The sequence below is a fragment of the Pangasianodon hypophthalmus genome, chromosome 10 (assembly GCF_027358585.1).
Source record: "Pangasianodon hypophthalmus isolate fPanHyp1 chromosome 10, fPanHyp1.pri, whole genome shotgun sequence".
NCBI classification, from domain to species: Eukaryota; Metazoa; Chordata; class Actinopteri; order Siluriformes; family Pangasiidae; genus Pangasianodon; species Pangasianodon hypophthalmus.
The window spans coordinates 18,716,224-18,741,049 of record NC_069719.1 but is presented as its reverse complement, the minus strand read 5'-3'; the positions used below and the strand labels follow the sequence as shown (position 1 = coordinate 18,741,049).

The 24,826-nt window shown below is 37.0% G+C and overlaps 1 protein-coding gene across 8 annotated transcripts in view; it reads left to right on the top strand.

The window, feature by feature from the left end:
• eml1 (EMAP like 1) overlaps window positions 1–24,826 on the top strand; it is a 53,061-nt gene that overhangs the window by 1,124 nt on the left and 27,111 nt on the right. For 5 of the 8 annotated variants that reach the window (XM_053237509.1, XM_026933849.3, XM_026933851.3 and 2 more), the window contains exon 2: window positions 24,198–24,380. In XM_053237509.1, the coding sequence (XP_053093484.1) occupies window positions 24,198–24,380 (183 nt within the window). Of the gene's footprint in view, window positions 1–9,578; window positions 10,086–16,634; window positions 16,834–24,197; window positions 24,381–24,826 lie in introns of those variants that run through there. The other 3 variants (XM_053237512.1, XM_026933852.3, XM_053237513.1) reach the window with 3 other exon arrangements.

Here is a 24,826-nt window from a genome sequence, read left to right as displayed (position 1 = left end):
CAACATGGTTTCATTTTTTCCAGTGAAAGCAAGTTTATGTTTATGGATTCGAATCACAGCTTAATCAACTATCATAGTCCATTTTACATTACATGGGTAATATAAGTGAGTGAGGCATGAAAGGAAAAGGGCAAACTGTGGCATTGCATTATGGGTGCTGTTCACCAACAGTAAGTGTTTGTTCTTGTTGCCACATGCCATCTGGCTAAATTCATTTATAATCTTTTGGTGGAATACATATGAAAAATAACTGTTTGGTGGCTTATGCTTCCAGCAAGATTTTCTTTGTTTTTTGCTTAGTCACGCAATTTGTAATCCATGTACCAGATCTGTGCGTACAGTGATACATAATGAGGCCATGTTTCTGAAGTCGCATTCAATACTCTGAATAAAGTCTTTGTTTAATAAGGTGCTGTTTTTAATCAGTCTGCTTTACATAATCACTAACATAACAAGAAAACTATTGTGTGATGCTGAAGAAGTCTGAGTCTCAAAATGAGGTCTCACACAAAATTAGTGAGATTATGTGATATATCCAGGTTTCAAAAGAAGAACACAAGCAGAAGTTTCATTTTTGCAGCACCTTTCTCCACTAAAGCATGTGTTCAAAAGAGACAAATTAAAACAATATGTAAAGAAACAAACAAAGAGACATTCTGTCAGGAATACAGACCTGATGATACTATTACTGTTATTTTAAATACATGCTCTGTTTAATTTAAAAAAGAAATATTTAAGTTAAATAAATTCAGATTGGGGGCATGGTGGCATAGTGGTTGGCATGGTTGCCTTGCACCTCTGGGGTTGGGGGTTCAATTCTCACGTGGCATGCATGTGGAGTTTGTTCTCCCTGTGCTTCAGGGGTTTCTCCAGGGACTCTGGTTTCCTTCCCTAGTCCAAAGACATGCATTTTAGGCTGATTGGCATCTCTAAATTGTCTGTAGTGTGTGTGATTGGGCCCTGCAATGGGTTGGCACCCTGTTCAGGATGTCCCCTGCTTTGTGCCCCCAGTCCCCTGGGATAGGCTCCAGGCTCCCCTGTGACCCTGTGTAGCATAAGCGGTATGGAAAATGGATGGAATTTAGAATGATCCTTAAATGCATTAACTTTTGGAGTATTTTGGAAGGGATTATCTTTCATAAACCACTGGATGTCGCTGTGTATCTATATTAGAGTAAGAGGAACTAGAGCTACAGATTCTGTAAATGGGAGACCTCTAATTTACACAATAAACTGTGCAGTAACAATTATTGTGTTAGGATATAACATATACTATATGTGCACCATATGGTTTATGCAGTTATAACTCATTGGGGCCTAATAATGTGAGACCAACACTACTACTTCTAGTGGTATAACAATCAGACAATTAGGATCAATGCATCGATTTAAATAGTATGACTAAAATGAATTTCATAAATAGATTATTATCTGTTATAATTGATTTAAAATCTATTATTAGTGATTATAATTAATTATAAATTGATTATTTTTATTATTAAGAAAGGATGGGCAACTGGTGTGTTAAAAAATAATTCATGTTTTTAAACTGATGTGTAAATAGGCTAGGTGACTCACCCATAACTCTTATAATAGTCCTTCTGTATGTTTTCATAATAATAATAATAATAATAATAATAATAATAATACTACACAAAGCCCAAATAATAGTAGGCCAATAATAAGGGTTATCTGATGCTATATGACCTAAATTCTTAAATGATCTTGAAATTTTCCATCAGGTTTCAAAGCTGACCTGCCGTGATCAGCTGCTGCGCTCTCGTGTCCCATCCCCTTCATCTTTATTCTTTGGATGGGTGACTCTTCCTCCTACCCGCCTCTGCAGAAATATAAATGAGACATATTTTCCCCATGATAAGACCTGACAGTTTTGCATTTGTGGCAAGCAGCCACCAGCGTTCATTTATTTACTGCTCAGCAAAAATGATCATGCTTCACTGATGCACTGGCCCACCCGGAATCATATCAGCCAGGACAACGCGAAACATGAAAAATCTGTCCAGCCCTAGCTTTCCTGTCAAGATAAGTAAGATCAATTTGAAGGTAAATATCCATATATTAGGTTTAATATATCAGACTTGATGTGGGTAGCCAAATATAATTAGTGCCTTCATGTAATCCATTAAAAATCAAGATTATGGTAGGAATGCTGCTTTAAGGCATCTTCATGTCATCTCTCCTCAGCTTTTAGCTGCAGTTTGAGTGGAGGATGTAATGGCCTTCCTCTGCCTTGTCGAGAAGGAGTTCAGCTCTAAATTGATTTCCTACCTGGCATGTTGTGTTGGAGATGGTCTACAGACAGACAGACAGTTACTGTCTGAGAGTTACTGTCTGAGACATGTGAGGTAATGTGATGTGAGTGCTAGACTTGAAGTGAGATGTCTACTGCACTCTGACCAGGCACAGGCTATTTATATTTCTCACCGAGAGATTAATATAAGAATGGGATCTAGAGCCTGTGCTCAAGGCTTTATATAGATCACAGAAGTACTATAAATAAATTAACAGGAGGTCTCTAACATTTAAAACAATACAATCGTAATTTAATGAATGACAGTCTATATGTTTATTCAGAGCTCTCGGCACTCCAGAAGAATTTTTTTGCATATTTCAGATTGTTTGCTATGAGACATAATGAAGAATGAGTTTTCTAGTGTAGTGTGCTATATACAGATTGCGAGTGCAGCCCACACCTTCAAATAAACATCATGGAGAATGATTGGGAAACTGGAATAAAGGGGAGAACTTTGAGAAGTAGGTCTGGAGTTTTGGGCAGCTTCTGCTTTGCGTTAGACAGACAGCCCACCCACTGAAGTGTCTTAGGGTAGAAAAGTTGAATAGTAGTGAGGAGATAAGGAGGCGGTGGGTATGGGAATTTTGTTACGAGTAGAGAAAAGAAGAGATGGGAATTTATAGGAAGTTAAATAGGAAGAAGGTGGAGCTTCAGGCATGGTCTTTCTCCCAAACTTGATAATTCCCTTATAATATATGTGTGTACATGATGTACTGTGTGTCTGTTCCTATGCAGGAAATGGGGGAAGGGGCTTAACATTAATACAGTGCTCAAGTCAGATGTATAATGCCACTGCTTCTCTGAAGCCTACACACAGCTAAAATACTGAAATACTGATATGAAGAACAGTCATTTAGAGAATGACAGTGTGCAGTGTCTAATAAATGAACTTCTGTTGAATTAAGTTCAGAAATATCCTGTGATCAACTAAACTAGGGAGATTTCTGGCTTATACTACATGAGCCATAGTTTGTGATGATGTGTATGTGCATGATACTCTGTCCAGCTACCACTGCAGTAATAAGTGATTTTATGAGTAATTTGCAATTTGGGTTAGATCCTGTACACACACCAAGCCTTGCACAGCTTCAGGGTGTAACTCTTACAAAGCCACTCGTGATTTATGCAAGTGAAACATCATAGGCAGCTCATATCATTTAGCTTTTTATTATTGTTATGACAAAGCATGAAAATGGTGTCGTAACTGGCTTAGCTTGAGGAAGTTGCAGTGGGCTTACAAGAGCTAATCCAGGCTTTAATGACATCATCATGTAAGTATGGGTGAATAAGAGCTGGAGAAGGGACAGACAGGGCATTATGATGAGATAGAAGTAGCCAACCTTCATCTCCATTTGGCACGCTGAACACAGCTTCTCGGAACAACAGACGCTACACAGTGGTGATATTACACAGGCTGAGGGGGGAAAAAAACGTCCTGGAGAAGTGTGTGAGTACCACATGAGTCAGAGTTTGTCCCACACCAGCTGGATGACAGAGAGCAGGTGGTAGATGGTAATATTGGAAAATACAGCTATGATTTTTAAAATTGGGTGTGTGGGATTTTGCAGTTGCTTGTTATAACGTAATTTTTTTATGTAAGGGGATTATATAATGAAGGAGATGGTTTAGTTTTGGTGTTTACCATATAAATGAGCCTATTGTTCAGCATCAGTTTGCTTTTCCAGACGACCGCAGACCTGTTATTAACAGTCTGGTTTACATTGCCCCTCTAGAGGTATCCAGTGGAAAACAGATAAATGTAATGGAATATTTAAACATTTCAGGCAGTGCACTGATTGGTAAAGTATTTATGGTATGTGTATGCTATATTCACCTTTAATTCCAATGTGATGTCTCTCTACAAACTTCACTGATGTAAACCAGCTCTGCTCCCTCATATATCCAAAAAAAAAAATAATAATTTTATCGTTATTTCAAAAAAGGACATTTTGAGTCAGTATTAGTTAGTTGATATTTCAAACAAAGAAGTAAAGAAAGGGCATGTAATAAAATAATTATTAATAAATATTATAAATAATAATAAAAATAAAGTGTAGTAAGTAAGTAAATAATAACAAATAATTAAGTGTATTTACTTAAACAGTTAGACATAAACAATATGATTTTCATCCATTATTTAATTAGATGATTATTAGATGATTATATTTATAGTTTTCTAGACTACAACACTAGTTGAAAATGGAGATATGAATGGCAAATTGTTTACATAATACAATTTATTATTTAATTTAACATAAAGATACTGTTATGTCATGACCTGTCTAGTCAGCGGTTTTTTTGTTCTGGGCATCAAAACAAAATTAAATATAAGGCCTAAATTTAAGCATCAATCAAAGATGCAATTTTATACTACAGAACAAATACCTTGCTTTTTCATACATAACTGTAGGAGATCAAGGCAATGGATAAATTGCTTCAAATATTTCAAGTCTTCCTTTAGAATTAAAATGTGCACCACCCAGATCTTTACAGCTCTCATTTTCAGGTTTTCATCTCTTGATATGTAAATTAGGGATATAAGCAGGCTTTTTTTTCTGGAAAGCCTTGTGCTTCACCCAAACACTGTAGGCTTGGTCTTTTATATTCTCCTTGCAGTATTGACTATGGAAGAATATTCGGTGAATAATGACTTCTTCATGCACAGCTGCTGTTGCTAGGTGGAGAAGCATTCACAATAAATATGGCTGACCTAGGTTGATTTAACTTTAAATTGGTGATTTCTGAAAGCCTAAATCTAGATATATGAACACATTTCTATCTCTTTAATAATACAGACAATCAGTTTCTTTCTTTCGCCTTTTATACAAAGTGTTATTGAACACTCTTTTTGAATCTGCTCTGAATGAGGCATTAGCACATGATTAACACACTCCATATGTGCGATGTTCCACTCCATCTCGCCTCCTCCTCCTCCTCCTCCCTCTCACACTCACAAACACACACAAAGACGCTTGCATCTTATTCACACCTGAATGTTATTATGTGAAGCAATGGCTCTATGTAATTCTCATTAGTTTTCCTCAGTGGGAAGCAGCAGAGCAGAGAACTCTACAGCTGGAGTCACAGTCTGAACCACAGGCAGTGTCATGCTCTGCTGCCCCTTGATTATCCTCATAACCTCTTGACATTTATTATAACACACCAGGAAATCCACTGTTGAAATCTGTTTTTGGAGAATCATAATCATGCACAGGTCTTGTAGCTGAGGAGATTGATTCACCTAGTATAGTGAGTGTCTTATGAATATAGCTGAGCTCCAATATTATAGTATTCCCAATAAAACAAAATTCACAACCAGCAGATGGTTTAATTGGTGCAATATTAATCCTCATTATGATATATCTGGTACTTACTGTTAGAGCTGTAAATGTTGCTGTCACTATATAGTGCCTGTAATGGTTTGAACACATTACACATTCTTTAAGTGACAGTTCTTATTGAGTCCTAACTCTTGTGTTTGTGTATTTTTTTTTTAAATCATATGTGTACATGTGTTTATGTGTGAGAGAAAGAAAGCGCACCCAGAAGAACAGGAGAACAATAACAGGGCATTGAGCCGTCCAGCTGCCAGCGGAGGGAGGCTATACCCTCGTTCTCTCATCCCAGTCTCTCTCTCCCCCTTTTCTCTTTTCATTTCTTCCTCCCTCTGTCTGTCCCAGAGCAGGAGGGGACACACTGCTCTCTAATCTCTAAGCACCAATAAGCTGTGTTTCCCCTCTGAGCGCTCTGAGACTCAATTATCATGCAGACAACTGAGGCACTAAAAATTAAGAGCCCTAGTGATTCTCAGTCATACAATGGGTGCAAAATCCGTGAGAAAGAATCCTGAATCAGAAGAGACAAAAACCTAGTAACAATATGGGTAACACTTAACTATAATGTTTACAAATAAGTAATATATTAATAATTTACTAACGCTTTTATAATGATGAATTCAGATAGCTCGCTTTATTAATTCCGGAGGGAAATTCACAGCAGCAATCCAAAAAGCAGAGACGGCAAACACAAGTATTCAAAATAATAAAAATAAACATATTCAGTACAAAATTATAAAATGTAATACTGGATATAAAGTGAGTATGGCCATATTATATACACAAATGTTTATATATTATATTACCAATCTATATTTACATTACCAGCCTCTGAGTTACGTATATATGGATATGCATCAATAATGGTAATAGGTAAGCATTAATATTTTCTCAATTAATATCATGACTTTCAGTATTAATGAAGATCATTTACACTATAAAGGGTGTGAGTGCATACAGTGTAGGTTATATATAAAAGGGTATGCATACCCTTTTATATTTTTGACTCCCAACTGTTAACTAAACCCTAACACAGAATATCCAGCCAAATTAATAGGAACACCTGTACCCTTTCATGTTCATGTACACAGGTTTATCAAAATTGATGTACACACATGTACACACAGGTTTATCAAAACTGATTCATGTTTTGGGCGGTAGAAGATTGGAAAACTGTCACCGCAACTGTCCAATTTTGCTGAGACTGTGCCCACTGTAGCCTCAGATACTTCTTCTTGGCTGACAGGTGTAGTGCGGTCTTCTGCTGTTGTAGGCCACTTGCTTGAAGGTTCAATGTGTTGTGTGTTCTGAGATGCTTTTCTGCTCACCATGGTTGTAATGAGTGTCCTGTCAGCTCGAACCAGTCTGGCCATTCTCCTCTGACCTCTCTCATTAACAAAATTTTTCCATCCATTGAACCGCCACTAACCGGATGTTTTTTTTTTTTTTTTTTGCGCTATTCAGTGTAAACACTAGAGACTGTTGTGCATGAAAATCCCAGGAGATCAGCGGTTTCTGAGATACTCCAACTGGCCCATCTGGCACAAAAGTCACTGAGATCACATTTTTTCCCCATTCTTATGTTTGATGTGAAAATGAACTGAAACAGTTGACCTGTATCTGCATGATTTCATGCATTGCACTTCTGCCACCTGATTGACTGATTAGATAATTGCATGGTTATGCAGGTGTACAGACATTAAAGTGGACTTTGAATGTTGAACTTTTGAATGAAAAGTTGAAAATAAAAAGTTTTTAATACAGTGTTCTAAAATTACCACTAAGTTAATCTTTAAGGACTACTGTTTTTAGCATATACCATTGTCCTGACCCTGTGGTTGAATGGATCAAACTATTTTATAACATGCCAATAAAGTGGGTTGTCTCAAAGAATCTTGTTAGTGGTGCTCGCTTTCAGATAATCTAAAGTTTGGGTTAGCCTACACTTTATATGAAAAAACAGCTAATAATATAAATGAACTTTATTTATATTGTAATCATTTATGAATTAACAGAATGAGTTAACAAGATTTTACTACTCATCTATTGCCATTAACACTGGCTATTCATATATGATGCATATAATATCCATATATCTATATATCATATATACCATATGGCCAAAAGTATGTGGACACCTGACCAGCGCATCTCTGTATCCCCTTCAAAAACCATGGGCATTAATATTCTGTTCTAACAGGCTCCACTCTTCAGGGAAGGATTTCCTCTAGAGTTTGGAAAGTGGCTGTGGGGATTTGCCCAATCAGGCATAAGAGCATTAGAGAGGCCGGGTGCTGATGTCGGGTGAGAAGCGCTGGCATGCAGTCCTTGTTCCAATTAATCCCAAAGGTGTTCAGTAGGGTTGAGGTCAGGGCTCTGTGCAGTTTTCCATTCTTGGCAAACCATGTTTTCCTGAACCACGCTTTGTGCACAGGGTGCCTGTCATGCTGGAACATGTTTGAGCTAGGCCCCTTAGTTCCAGTTTTATGTTAAAGCATACAGCATACAAAGACATTCTAGACATTTGTGTGCTTCCACCTTTGTGGCAACAGTGTTGGGAAGACCCTCATATGGGTGTGATGGTCAGGTGTCCACATACTTTTGGCCATATAGTGTATATGCTTTATGATTTCCTGATGCACTAAAAATTAGTGAATGTATTAATTCATCCTTATGAAAGCATTAGTTAAGTATTAGTATACTGCTTATTTGTGGACTTTAAAGTGTTACCACAATAAGTCTCTAGATTTATAAAGAGTAACGAATCACAGTGATATTTCTCTTGGCTTTTGGGAATTCATAAGCATTTGATCTTGAGTGGAACAGACAGTAGGGTCTGTGTCAAGGCTTTAATCCAGCGTAAGATTGTATGCCATAAGCAGAACTTGATTCTTATTCATGGTCAAGAGAATCTGTTGTGTAATGACAGAAGAGCACAGCAGTGAAGGAGGTGAGGGAGAAAGATATAGACAAAGAGAAGGAGAAAGTCTCTTGCTTTCCAAAGGGATTAGTCCTTTAGGTTTGGAGGTGACAGCCAAGGCCAAATCACGTACACACAGACATGAATCTCCACTTCAGAATGCTGCTTTCCATTGCTGCTGTGAGGCATGCGATAAGCTTCAAAAAGACTTCTCAATGCTGCCTTTTCTTTTTTTCAGCGAGTGTGGGTTTTGTTTAAAGAGTTACAAAATGAGGTCATGCAATCATCTCTTAATGCTTATGCATCTGTGCTTAGCTCATTGAATGGTTTCATTTTTTTTTGGCATGTTTGCTGTAGGCCACTGCCAAAGCCCACTTCCCTTTATGCTTCTCTTTGATGATATTTCAGTCCAAGTCATAATTTGTTTAGAATATATAAAAGATAAGGCTTGGAATGTCAGTATTTAGCTTCAGTACAGGTTGTTTGCGCTTGTTTTATGGCATAAAAATACAAAAGCATTTCATCAGTTTTTTCTCTTTGTGTTCAGTTCTCTTCCTCTGTCTAGTTCAATAGTGTTCCTTTCTTTAATACCTAGGAATGTACATTCCTTGCCATTATAATACTCTTTAGTGTGTTGTGTAATTTTAGTAGAACAGGATATCTAAATTGGTTGGTGTTAGGTGTGGGTACTCATTTTGTTTTCATAAATACAGTGCAATGGCTATTTAAACCGTCAATACCAAGACTTCAGCAGTCGAATGCTTATGACTGGTGTATGCATATTGTTTCACTCAAGGGAAAGTTCTATTCAGTCTTGCCAAAGCAGCTAAGTCATGGCTAAGTCATTCCCCTTAGTTCCTTTTGCTGTTTCATATTCCTCTCTCTCTCTCTCTCTCTCTCTCTCTCAGCTACAGGGTGGGGTAACTCGAGAGAAACCCCACCCACCTGAGCTCTGATTGGACATTCCAAACCAGGCTGAGGGAGAAATCCCAGGCAGCTCACTGGTGTGTCCACGACATTACACAAACACTCTTACTGCACACACTCTAACACACACATACACACACACACACGTACACTCAGCAGCTCTTCCTCTTAGAGCTCAAGCTGTCTAAAACTGTTTCTCTTGTGGATGTTTACACAGCCCACAGCTGCTCTGGAGAAGGTCATAAAGGATAAAAAGCAGAGAGAAACAGAAGAACAGGACATTTAAAACTATATATGTATATTTTCTCCTGCTTTTTGGGGGGGACTTGCAAGCCTATTTTGGAGAGTAAGTGAGATTGGGACCGAGTTGGCTTGACAGCCACCCTAGAGGGGACAGGTTGTCATGGTAACTGACCACGGCGGGCTGACCCTAGCATGCTGGATGGTGAACGGAGATAGAGTCACCGTATCAAGCCAGTGAAAGTGACAGTGAAGAAGGAGGCAGGAGAGCACAGGGAGAGGATGGAGGACAGCTTTTCCAGCTACAGCTCTCTCTATGACACCTCCTCACTGCTGCAGTTCTGTAATGGTAAACTTGATCCTGCACACTCACTCTCACAGCTTGGCGTCCTGCCTTGTGCCTCTCCCTTGCTAAAGCAGTTTCAGCTAAACTCTGAACCATAGGAGTGTTTACAAATCCCTTACAGTGGACAGAGAGAAAGTTTCTCTTGTTTAGTAAGCAGCGGAAATCTGTAGATGAGTTAAAAGGGAGTATTACTAGATCATGATCGACTTTGATTCAAGAACTGTTTTAGCTTGTGTTTCTGCCTCAGAGTGGAAATGTTTCAGTGTCTCAGTTAACACTAAGAATCTTATGGGATATAAAGTATGATTGAGGTATGTAATTACTTGTCAGGATAGCAGACTGACACAGATGACTTCTCAAACAGAGATTTTTAAACAACTCATACATAGCTCATGAACCACAATATGATAGTTTTGACAGTATCATGTCCAGGAATTATTAACTAAAAGAATGACTGAAACACAATCCATAAAACATTTTTAGTGAGGAATAGATTATAATGTTGGTCTATCTGGTTTAAGGCTATGGTCCTTCCACTTTCGTTATAGGAGACTGTGCTGTCAGTTGCAATCCGTGCTTGTATGTGCTGGTGCTTGTAGTGGCTGTCAGAAGCTTGGGGGAAGGGAGAAGATTAGAGGAAAGCAATGAGAGGAGATGAGGGATAAGGGTTTTTCTCATTACCGGATGAGTAAAGGTGCATGTTGCTTTGGTCAGTTCCGCATCATTAATCTTTCTTATCAAGGAACCTTATGTGACTTCTTAGGTTCAAAGATAACACTCTGGTAAATCCTTCTTTCCTGCTAGAATATTGCTAAAAATTAAACTCCAGTTTTTTTGGCCTGTATTAACATGGCAGTTTTGAGATTTTTTTGTTGAGAGGTCTTGATGAGTCACAAGTGCTGTGAAGGACATCTTATATATAAACTTGTATTACCTGTAGAACTGGTGCTGTTGCTTACATGTGAGCGGCCATAATTTATCAAGAACGCGTTTTCCTTCATGGATATAGGTTGACCCACATTTCAACCATTTTACATAGAGATACTTTTAAGGTCTCTCTCTGATTGAGATGATTTGTTCATATATAGCTATAGAGTTTTTTTTTTTTTTGGATTTTCCCCGTCCACCTGCTCAGTTTAGGTTCACATGAATCAATCCATAGTATAGATAGTGTGTGTGTGTGTGTGTGTGTGTTAAGGTTATAAGAATAAGGATATCTGACACTTTTGACCTTGTGGGGACATGAAAAAAATTTTTTTTTTTTTTTTAAAAACTTCAGCTTTTATTTTAAAATGAAAATAGCCAAAAGGTTTGCTTTTGGTCACTGAGGTTAAAGTCACGATTATGTTTATGGATTTATGTGTAGGCATAGCATTTATTAGCTGCAGTAATAATATGTTAGTCGAAGGTCTTCACAAAGGTACAAAGATGGGTTTAGGAACAAGTTGCACTTGTGTCATATGTTGACTGACTTGGAACATGACTTGGACTAGAGACTCATATCCAAAAGGCAAGTTAGGAAAACAGGCATCCTTAGTTACAGAAGATTATTCTGTTTATTGTCAGATAGATAGGGTGAATGCAGTAAGCTATTGTTAAGGAAGCTATCGTGAATATAACAACTGAAGTGTTATTGTCTCTCACTGGCTTTCTGATACGGACAGATTTTCCTTGTGAGAAATATTCAGATGTGTTGTGATAATGATTAGCAGTTAAGATGATTATCCTGAGCCATAACAAAAAAAAATCTGACCAATAGAAGAACCTACCACATTTATATGCCGTGGTGTTTCTTTCAGTTTTTGTTTGAGCTATTGTTTAGTAGTAATGTAGTAAGACTTCACTGACATCAACAATACATTTTTAATTGTATTATAGTATAATCCAATGAAGAACATTACATTAAATTGTTCATTAGTCATAGTATATTGGTTATATTCAACCTTGCTGTCACAGGAGAAGTTGTCTTGGGCCTGGATTTGGGTGAAGGCAGAGGGGTACACTGACATGTCAAATAGGCCTGTGTGATAAAAATGTGTTGGTTGGTTTGTCCCAAGCAAATGCTGTACAATGGTGATTATAGATGTTAAAATGCAAATATGTTCCCTCTACAAGTCCTAGATGTTTTATGCTTTTTTTTTACATCTTAAAAAAATGCACTGCTTCAAATGTAACGCTACTATAAGATTTGGTAACAACAAAGTGATAGATATAACTGAAGTGCTGTGTGCAATTAATTCATCAAAATACAGGACATAAGCAAAGTAAATTACCTAGAAATATTGGTTCATTTAGATACTGAGGATGCCTAGTCCAAGGATATCTAGTCCTATACCTAGCAAAAGAAATTATGATACAGTTGTTTTTATGCATTCTGTACATATGTTTTGTGTTATTTTGTTACATATATTGTATAGTCAGTGCTTTCTCTAGAAATAAATACAGCAAGGAGTTAAGTGTTAACTACAGTATGTGACTAAAGACTTGAGACTTGACATGGACTCACTCATATCCACAAGGTCCCTGAGCTCAGACGGAGTAGGTGGAAGCTGCCTGTGTGTCATAAAGTCCCATTAATTTAAATTTCCAGACTGTCATGTTTTAGGAGCTGGAAGATGAAATGAGACTATATAAGCATTCTTTATTGACTGTTCTCCAGTAGAGTTAACAGTTGCTTGGACAGAGGCGAGAGAAATGCTGTCTTTGCAGTATTGCGGCTAATTGCCTATACGTGATGGGGTGGGTGTGGTCACTATGCATTAGACTGGTGTAATTACTTCTTGAATGCTTTATGAATCACTAGCAAGCTGAATGGAAAATACAGAGCAGTTTCTTCAGGTGCAGGGTAGTACAGCATTAAGCATCATCATTAAAATATGAAATGACACAAATGACAGTGTCCAGTATTCTTGATATCAAATTGCATTCTGCATCAAAATGGGTAGTACAAGCTTATCTGAACTTGAAATTCATTTCCATTTCCAATCTAGCTCCCCAGTGTGAATATTGGATACGTCGCATATATTACAGTTGCGTAAATTCAAAAACTGAGGACAAGGAAACAGCATTAGCAAAGACCTAATTACAAGGAACTAATAACAGCATTGCTACCTCACAGCTCCAGGGTCCCTAGATCGATCCTGAGCTCGGGATACTGTCTGTCAGGAGTTTCGTATGCTCTCCCCAGGTCCATGTGGGCTTTCTACACACTTTAATTTAGTTATTCTTTTCATTCAATTAGTTGTGCTGCTTTGAAATTTCTTTAAACTGGATGTAGTGACAGGTAAACACAGGTAGTCTTGCTAGCTAGCTTGGTTGAAGATGGTCTGTTTCTGTCATCATCAGTAAGTGTAGGCTTGTAATACCTATTGTTACTTGTTCGTGGCCTAGCATTACATCTTCTTCCAAGATGCTGCAAATAAAACTTGTGTGTCTCTCAAGTTTAAGCAGAAGCACTGGATGTTCTGTGCCTGGACCACACATGATGTATTAACCAAAAACACTCCTTTTTAACTCAAAACAGAAATGTGGGACATTTACTGGGAGGAAATAGGGCTTCTTAGAACATGCATATAAATGAAATAAGGTAGAAATAAGTGGCCAAGCAAACACAAATACCATTTGTGCTACACTTAGAGCATATTCCCCTTTTTATTCCAGTTTCTCAATCGACTTTTACTGAGTACTTTCCTATTCTTCCTATTTCCTATCCTAATATTTATGGATACAGTGTTAGCTAACTTTGTATTTTGTAATGGAAGAAGACATAATATACTTCCAAAAAATTCCAAAAGTAACTGAATCCAAACAGGTCCAATCTCTGGATTTTATTCCAGAGTTTATTTGAGGGACAGGTATGACAAGTATTAATAGATGAAAAATAGATCATATAAATGAACAAACAGGCCCAAATGAAATGAAATTCACAGAGAACTCAACATTCCTTGCAAATTGTATGAAGAATAAAAAACAATGGGTCTCTGGTGACCATCAAACAAATGTAGCTTATAGCTTAAAATTTATATCTTAAAGATAGCCTCCCAATCAACTAATATCCTACACCTTGGACCATAATTTGGATGTTAATCTGTCTAATGTATTTGTCTTCCTGTCTGCCAAGGTTCCCCAAGATGGCGAGTTTCAATGTGAAAACATTTCAGATTCTATGGCATCCAAGGTCTTAGAGAAAACTCTCTTTTACACCACAGCTGAATATTTCTGTGAAAATACGTTAACACATTACAGAGTGTGATAAAAAATACATTAAAAATCTACTATTTAAACATCTGCCATGATTGTTTATTTTCTTTAAAATTTTCCTTGTCGTCTGACCGGTGCTACTAGAAGAACGTTCTTGGCTCTGAAGCTGAAGTCTCACTATCAGCTGCCCCTAAATTCATTAATAACCACACATGCAGCAGGAGTAGGATTGAAGTCCTGCTCAAATCACTGAGCCAAGCAGACCAACATGAGCTGGAGGAGGCACTAAACATTACTAAAATGTGCTCTGTTTAACCAGAGACCATGATTTCTCAAAGCTGTGAGCTAAGTTTTTCTTCTCAGACTCACTACAAGCAAGCAAACACACTTTACAGCACATATCTTTTTCTTTTCATTATTCATGCCAGAACCAAGTCAGAGGATTTCCTTAAAAAATGCTATTAGGAAAATAATAAATCACATGCTGCTTATTCATTTCAAGGCCCACCTTGATTTACTTGTTCCTGCTGCGCTGTCATTTATAGTGCTGTGCACCAGTAAAGATAAAATGTTGCCTTTTACTCTTGAGCTCCTCTCGCTTTGTACTCTACTGATAACAGTTTTAAACACATCTTTTATTTGAGAACACCACAAAAGGCTTTCTTCGTCAAGCGATCTCTCTCTCTCTCTCTCTCTCTCTCTCTCTCCCTCTCCGTCTTGTCAAGTCTGCATTGTCCACTTGCTTTTGCTGTGCTTCATCCAGTTTGTACATTACTGATAGTTGATTCAATTGATTCTCTGACATTTATGAAGATATACAAGATGACCTACTTTAAAAATTACACACACACACACACACACACACACACACACAATCATGGCAGGCTCTAAGCACAAGCTAGAGACAAAGGGCTATGTTTTTGTTACTGAATCTTGTGCGCTATTATGAAGAATCTCAATAAAGAGGTAGTTTTTTTTGTTGTTTTGTTGTGTTTTGGCTCTCCAGGCTGTTAGGGGATATTCCACTCCCTTAATCCACTATAAGATTTGCCAGAACAAAGGATTCTTTTTTGACACTGTCAGGCAGACAGGATAATCCAAATTGTTTCGACTGTATTTTGACCATGACTTTCAACAAAAGGACTTGTGTCATGCAGATTAGATTGTAACTATTTGATTGTTTTTTCCCTCTGTGTCATTGTTTGCTTTAGTGTTTCAGAAGACTAAAGAAAAGATCTACTGGACTGAGCTTAAATTGCCTTAAATGATGCAGAATCAGCTTGGCTTGGTGATTATATGGATATATTATAAAGTTTTGCAATTCAGCTAAACCTTCTCAGTTTTGAAACACGGTCGGTGTTAGACTTGTGAGGCTCTAATATAGAATACAATAGAATAGAATCTGTCTTTCTGTATATTTGGCCAAAGTTAATATTACCATAAACATGAGGATACGTGCTGTTTTCTTGGACAGTACTCAACAATGGGGTGGTGTGCTATGGCAAATTTTAATTACTTTCTAACTCATTAAAGAAAGAATCACACTTTAATCAGTTTATAGTTATGTTATAGCTGCTATAAACAGTCGTTCCCACAACAGTCTCTCTCATTTTCTTTCTCTCTTAATAAGACAAAAAACACAGCTTGACAGAGTCCTCTGTCCTCTCATGGTGGAAAAGGTACTGATCAAGACTCCTTCCATAAATATTAGATAAATGTCTCCTTACAGAAAACTCCACCATATCAGTGATACATTTTTCTTTGTTAGATAACAACTTTTTTTATCTGTTTATTATTAGTCTTAGATTATGTGGAGCGTCCACCACACCACACATTCCTGTGAATTCCTGTTGTTACTGCTGTTCCTGCTGTTACTACAGAAACAATAATGTATTGGAACAAGAGCATCAGTCTAAAAGTATTTGCTTTACTTGTTATACAGTAGCTGGCTCTATTGTCAGAGCTGTGCTGTTATAAAAAACTAATCAACACCTTCTGACCAATCAGAATTGAGAATTCAGAAGCACTGTGGTATAATCCTCTGGTATAATATACCATTAGGCGACTGAGGTGTTCACAGCAGTGCACAGTGAATAGTGACATATTACAAGCCCTTTGTAACATCCAGCATCCTAACGCTTCTTCCTCTTCGCACTTTCTTTAACCTCCTTTATGTCATACTTAGAACAACACGATTATTTGTTATACACCATGCATCTACCCATTGTACAGTGCAGTGTGGCCAGCTGTTTGTACTCAGTGACCTTTTGTCTGTATGTGTGTGTGTGTGTGTGTGTGTGTGTGTGTAAGCGAATCTGGACTCTCACCCTAATGCTGAAGCTGAAAAGAGCTTTGTGTCTGAGGCAAGAAAGCAGAACAAGCCATTAGTTACTGCTATGATCCATGTTTCCTTTTCCGAGTGCTCTGCATCTTGCTCCAGCAAACTGACCTCATTTCCTCACCTCATGTGTTTGGCATCTCGTCTGTTACTGTCGTTCTCCAGGAGAGTGTGAGCTAGCCTTGTTCCTCTACCACAGCGTGGCATTGCCAGGTCTGTTTCTCCCTCTCATTTCTATGGGCACAGGTCAGGTCAGACTGTTGAGTGTGAACTTTTAAGAAAGAAGTTGACAGATATGTAAGAAGCTGCATAGTTGTTGATATAGTATAGCTTTCTGTAAGGAGAACATTTATGGAAGGAATCTCAGGTAGCATCACTTTGTAATAGTCAGTACGTTTTACGCTATAAGAGAGTCATGAGGACCGAGGACTATGTGCTTTCCTTTTTTTCGTTAACATGGCAAGCTTTTTTTCCTTCTATCTAATTTATAGAGACAGAAAAAAGAGAGGTTGCTGAGGGAATGATTGTTTACAGCTGCTATAACATAAGTTATAACAGGAACTATCTTGTTTCATGGACATTTCTTTAATTTAAAAAATATATAATAACTGGCAAATTGCTGAGTAATAAAATATTTTGAGACATGCTGTTATGGGAAGATGCTGTCAACCTCAACTTCGGTAGAAATGGGCCACATAATACCACCACATTGTTGATTATTTAGTTTTATTCATTACTTAATGCACACCTATGGGCATGAGCTTTGGGCTTTCTGTTTCTTCAGGAAATGACAAAAGAGGTACTAAATCATAGCTTTGGAACAAAAAAAAATATAGCAAGAATTTGCAGAAATATACATATCCTCCAAATAAGATTTATACAGTATGTTATGCATGCCTATAGCTATTTTCCTCAAGCTCTTTCTTGCACTTACTTCAGTGAATTCATCAGTGAATTGCTTCATAGCTTCTGTAGACATCATGCTGTGTAGATGCTAAACAACCCACTCGGCCCCTGACAACAGCCCTTACATGGCCACACATCAGAGGGAGCAAAATCAACACTTGGAGCTTAAGGATAACCAGCGAGTGGGATTGGCTCAGTATCCCTATAATCGTCTCGCAGCTCCTCTGTCTCCTGTGTGAGGAAAAAGAAGCTTCACAGCACAGTTGTGCCATTAATCTAAGAGCAGCAGCAAGGCATGGCGATGCACTGGTACTGCCTTGTAGCGCCTAAACCATTTTTAGTGTTTAACACTAAAAACTATTAAATACAAACCTAGAGTAAAGCAGGCATAGAAGGGTGTGCCACATTAATAAGCTGACAGTTGAGGCACGTTGCTGATCTCAGGTTGTTCGAGGACATGTTCCTGTCCCTTGGGAGCCGTTTGTTCCTCTTCATCCACTTTTTTCATCCCTCCTCCTCCCTTCCTCCTCTTCTTCCTGAGAGGTCACATGTGAAGTCTCTTTAATGATTTCTCAGCTGCTTTTGGCTCCATGCTAGTTTCCTGTGTGTTATTTTTTTTATTTATCAAATCCAGTGATTTGCTTGTTCTTCTTTTAGGTAGAGTTTAGATTAGATTAGATGATTGGTTTTATAATGTGCTCCATCACATGACTGAAGTAATTACACCTGAATCATTGACACCTCAAGACAGCAGGTTCATTTCCGGCTGATGGCACTGCTTCAAGACAATCACTGACCTTGTATCTGTGACCCCGGGTTGTGAAAACAACAAGGTGTGGGGAGAAAACAAGCTGTTGTAATCCATTTATAGAACATAGACCTATGCTCTCCCCTCCACTCCCTCTCTCTGCATGGAGGGTTCATGTGTAAGTGCCGGCTTATTGATTGAAGCATGATTCGCGCATGTTAAATTCCAAAGAATTTAACGTGCGTTTTTATTTCTGTTGAACAAAAATAGGATTGTATGAATGCTTTCAGTGCTCTCAACAATGGATTTACTTTACTGTGCAGATTATTTATTAATTATAGTGTTTATATATATATATATATATATATATATATATATATATATATATTATATTGTATATTAATTTAGATTCAAATCATTTATTGTACTTCATGTTTATTCTACTTCACATATTCTTTACATATATATCTGTCTATATATCTACTCTATCACTATGGGTGCAATTATACAGCATATTATGCAGTTTTTTTTATACGAGGCTCTTGATTCAATACATCTGCATATCAAACAATATATTCAAAAGACTGCATAATAAAGTAGACTATTTGTCATAAAGCCCGCTTATAATACATGAGGTGCGATAAACAGTTTTTCCTCGTAATCTCGACTCAATAAAGGCTACAGGGTTTTTTTTGGGGTGGGGGGGGGGGGGGGGGGGCTTCTTTTAAGCATGCTGTATTTCATGAGCCAATATGCTAGCATACTAGTGTATTAGTGCAAGAACAACAACAATGTGAGTCTTCTGAGTCACACCAGTGAAAGCTAAGCCGTGTTTCCTTTTGTTACATTGTAATGCACACATTTTATTATATACCGCCAAGAGTCTGAATGGATCATGCGAACAGCCATTATTAAATTTCAATTATTGTACTTTTATAATGTTGAATGTTTTAATCAATTGAAAATGGAAACCTAAGGCACATATTCAGACAATGTTTATTTCTGCTGTATCAAAAATGTAGTGTGTTGAGACACCACTGTATCATATCAAATTTTAATTTCGTGTATTGTTACACCTCTAGTTTCTATCTGTCTTTCTGTCTAATTGCTTGCCAAGCAAGGACAGGAGAGCACTACACATCAATAATCCTACTGGCCCAGTAACATTGAACACTCTGGATTTTACCTCATAAGAGCAGAAAAAGCTTTAAGGCCTAGAATTATGAAGACACTTGCTGTTCTAATCCTTTCAAATCTCCTCATCAGGCTGCTCTTGAGTGATTTTGCATCGGGAGCTCAGAGTGTCGGGATTGAGTCAGGGAGGACAGCCGGTCTCTGCTAACAGAGACTAAAGATGTTTTATTAATGAGTTCAGTGCACTAAGAGGGAGACTTTAAAGGGATTGATTTTGCTTTGATAATCCACCAACATTTTTGTGCATCCCTTCCTTTCAACTGTCTGCACAGTGACGCTGGATATAATAGCAATCAGTGGTAATCACATGCATAGTGCATGTTCTGAAGTCAAGACAGAGATGAAGAGCAGTCAGTCTGTGCATTGAGTGAACTCATTGCCTTGGCTGATTTAAAATGAATGCAAAATATTCATACACTGTGTATCAGTGCATGAGAGTTAATGTTTCAGTTCCTACCCTGACTAGACTGAGGTGAAAATACATAAGATAAGTACATCAGCTGTTCTGCAATGAGTGGATCTTAATATGAATCAAGGCTTTAAAATGAAATCAATGGAAGTGATAGAAAGAGAAATAGGGCAAATGCAGTGTGTTTTCACAGGATATGGATGTTTGCCAATCTGGGTGTCTTCTGTAAAATGATGAAAATTGCTTTTTTTTTTTTTTTTTTTAAAGCAAGCAATCATGATGGATTTCTCCTAATTTTACCCTTAAATGTTTTTTTAATGTAGTCAAATAGATTTCCTAATTAATTCTGGCCATGATTATTGGTTGAGATCATTTTATGGAAGGCATTTGTGTTTTATGAAGGATATCATTAAGTATGTGTTTAATTGTGCATCCCTTTCTTTTAGCATAAAATTGAAATGTAATTGTGGTGTGCTTTCAGAGAAAGTGTGCAAGCGGAATGGAGCAGAGTGGAGACTAGTTAAAGGAGATACATTCAGCCTTTTCCATGGAAACAAAAGTTAAACCAAAGCTCATCATCAAACACATACTAGGAATAAGGGTGCAGCAAATATTGGAGCCATTGCATTTAATCTTTTCTGTTGAGAAAATTAGATGTAATTCTCTGGTCACCACTTTGTTTGGCATTACTCACAGAGACATGTATTAGCATTCACGGCTGCTTGTCTTAGAATTAAAAACATATATGAACACTTGAGAAATGTCCCTAGCATTTATCGTGAAAATGTGTCTTGTACACAACATAACAAATGTTTAAGTTGAGGTTGTAGTGCTGGATGTTCATATTTCTATCATGATAATTTTATGAAACATTATTGCAAATCTCTGTTGTTGTTGTTGTTTTACAGATATGCACTACTTTTCTTTTAGCTTACTCAGAAATCCACGGAATTGAACAAATTCACTAAATACCACTGTACAAAAAGACTATTGCTAATCTTAAGATGTCCTGGACAGATTAACGGCAGCTTCACTGATCATAATATTATTTTATTCGGCACTTTTATCATATCATTATAATACACGCTATGTTTTCCTACTGAGAACAGACTGCACATTTTCTACAATCATGATAATGAGCCATTTTAATGAAGGCATGAAGGCAAATTACAAACTGTTCCAGTCACCACAAATTAACCTTGAAGATGGTCAATTTTCTGTCTTTTTAAAGATAATATGGCCAATATTCCAAAAAATGTACATTGGAGGTTTTGACTTTGTCTAACATTATAGGCACTTTTGATGAAAATGTTGTGTTATCGTATCTAACAGGGTGAAGCATGTCTCTTGTAAGGAATTAATCATTAATCATTACTGCACAGTAATCACTCTAATTGTTAATGTAGCGACAGCAGCTGAATTTTTAAGTGAAGTGGCTGGAGGCCATTAAATGGGATTTGTGTGTGTGAGGCAGGCTTATAAATATGCAGATGAATTGGGATAGGAAACTTAATCACTATCCACTGTTTTTATTTGTGAAATACATTTAATTTAGTTAATGGAATGGGATTGCTAGAGATTTTTACCATATATGGATTGATAATTCAACCATTTTCATCTACATCATTTTTCATCTATGAATTATTATTATTATAAGTTTATTATTATACTAAAGTATATTCATTAATGTCTTTTTTTAAAGTAACTTTTATAAATGGTACATATGTGTACATATTATTAGAGTGTGGAGCAAAATTCTTTTACTTCTTAGCATTTAATAAATATAATGGTATAATGATACATTCTTCAGTTTTCAATGGATTTTAAGATTTCGCCAAACACAATCTGACAATCAGGTAAATTTTCTTTCAAACTTCAGCAATGTTTTCTTTGTTACGACATTTTAAAACAGATGCTTATAGCGGTATAGAGCCTTGTATTGGTTTCTACAGCTGGACCAACATTAAACAAATACTGTGCATATAATTAACTGTGTAAAATATTGATTAAATATTCGGTTTTATTAGGACAATCATACATTTACCTTCATCCAATCTTACTAACACAGTTCTCTCACCATCACCATTAATCAATGTTCATAACATGGTATTGTTTAAAACTATTATTTTTATTACCTTACTACCTTAGCAGCTGCTTCCTCCTTTTGCATAATTAATGAAGACATTATTGTCTCAAAGAGAGCTGGTGTTTATCAATGTTTCATGATGCTTATGTTCTTGTGTGTGTGCATGTGTGTGTGTGTGTGTGTGTGTGTGTGTGAGAGAGAGAGAGAGAGAGAGAGAGAGGGAGAGAGAGTATACAGTAATATGACACAGCCAAGGATTTGTGTGGAATGAGGGGGAGGCATCTCAAAACATCTCCAGCTGGGTATTTCTGCTGTTTGCTGGTCCGCACATGGTTTTCATCAGAATGATCTACTAAACAAAGAAGTATTTCTCTTATGGCCATTTGTCTTATGGAAAATCACATACATTTCAATTGTGATCATAAGTTATTCAAATGTGATTATGTGAGCGAACCATGTGCAGGTACATTTCAGCATTATGCCCTGAAAATGCACATGTAAACACAAGTAAACACATGTGACATCATGTAAAAAATGCGATCACACCTGAAAAAGCATTATTTTTGTGAGAAATTCACATCTGAAAAATGAAACCACATGCCCTACATGTGGAAAAATTAACATATAAAAATAAATCACACAAGATATCACATGTGAAAAAACAAAATCATATGCCCTATATATGAAAAAGTGCCATGTGAAAATGAATGAATCATCTGAAAAAATGACATATGGAAATGAAAATACATGCACTAAATGTGAAAAATGTTTAAAACCTAAAAGCCATGTGTAAATGTAAATGTCAGTCTAATGGTTGTGAGGCATTTGTGGCAGATAATGTTGAAAACACATCATATTATGGACCTGGCCTTCACTTCTTTGCATAGATAGATAGATAGATAGATAGATAGCTAGATAGATAGATAGATAGATAGATAGAGTGCTTCATTGATCCCTGAGGGAAATTGCTTTGTCACAGCAGCAGACAATTACAGACATTACAGACACCAAATACTAACAAGACACACTTATCTAAGTAAGGTAGGTACAGGAATTAAGTGTCAAGTGAACTAAATTGGCCAGGTAATAAAGTGACAATGAGTTAATGAATAAATGAATAAATGTAGACAATCTGAGGTATTGAGGTAAAGTACAAAGTTTTTATCCTGGTGTTGTTCTTGAGTCAGTTGTATGGAGGATGGTGTCTACAGTCATAGACAACACCTGGTGGTGAGTTTTAGAACCTGATGGAAGCAGGTGTGAAGGACCTCTTGTACTGCTCATTGCTGCAGCATGGCTGGATTAGTCTGGAGCTGAAGGTGCTTGGTTAACTGGTTAGATAGTCATGAATGGGGTGGAAGCATTGTCCAGGATAAGCAGCAGCAATCAGTTTCAGGGAGTCCAGGTTGGTCCCAAGGACCTGTCCGGCTTTCCTGATCAGTTTGTTCAGGCTGCTGGCATCACCTGCCTTAATGCCACTCCCTCAGTGCACTCCTTCATAATAGATGGTGCTGGACAGAACTGACTGATAGAGAACATGTGTAGCATTGTGCTGCATACATTAAAAGACCCGAGCCTCCTCAAGAAATAGAGTCTGCACTGTCATTTCCTGTCCAGTCTCTTGTCCTATTATCATTTCCTGTCCAGTCTGTTGTCCAGATGTGTACCAGGATATTTGTATGTCTCCCATATACATGAAATACATTTATGTAATAAACTATTTATAAGCAAATACTGCAGTGTGCTAATTAAAGATTTCTTCTAAATCTATAATAAACCTCATAAATGCATTAATTAAGAAATTTGAAAACAAATATTTAAAAAGGTTCCTCAGTTATTATTATACTTATTATTAACATATTGAGAAGTGTTTGGAAAAGAAAAAGCTAGAAACTGTATCATGTGCATGTGCAGAGGCCCTAGGACTAGTGTTGAGGTCTGCTGGTCTAAGTTAAAAATAATAGATTAAAAATAAAATTGCATTAAATAAAGAAATTTCTGTTATAATGCAAGTTTTATTAGGTACTACTACATTACTGATACATTAATATTAATACAGTTTAAAATATATTGAGAAATATTTTTAACTTTATACAATAATTTTCCTTTAATTGATAATTTATTAGTCATAAATCTTTAATTAATAAACTACATATTACTTGCTTATAAACTGTTTATTACTGCATTTGGTATTTGTTGATTTGTGTGTGTGTGTGTGTGTGTGTGTGTTGTAGATGACAGTGCCTCAGCGACAAGCAGCATGGAGGTGACAGACCGACTTGCATCCCTGGAGCAGCGTGTTCAGATGCAGGAAGATGAGATTCAGCTGCTCAAGTCAGCGCTAGCTGACGTGGTGAGGAGACTCAACATCTCAGAGGAGCAACAGGCCATGCTGAGCAGGAAGGGACCAACCAAAGGTAACAAACACACATACACACACTGTTACATAAACACTCACACAGAAGCATGACTGTATCAACATATTATGCTTTCAGGTTTAAAACCCATGTGAGTATACATCAGTTATTGCCACCTGATTGACTTCCATATGGTTATAGAGAAATGCTGCACAATTTGTCAGATTTTTGCTGTGTATTTATATACTCATTTATAAATGTGTGGCAGCCTCTGAAAACCCTTCACATGGTCAAAGTTTTAACATTTTGTACTATATGAAGTAATGAAAACTACAGCTTTCCTGACCTGAAATATGTTTCTATACTGCATGCATTTCAAACACAAGTAAAGTTCTAGCATTTTAGTCCTAAAAGTGAAAAATGTCATCCATAGCATTTAAACATTATCGTCTCTTCACTCAAATGAGCTCTGTTTCATCTTACATTGGTGCTGAATAATTATAATT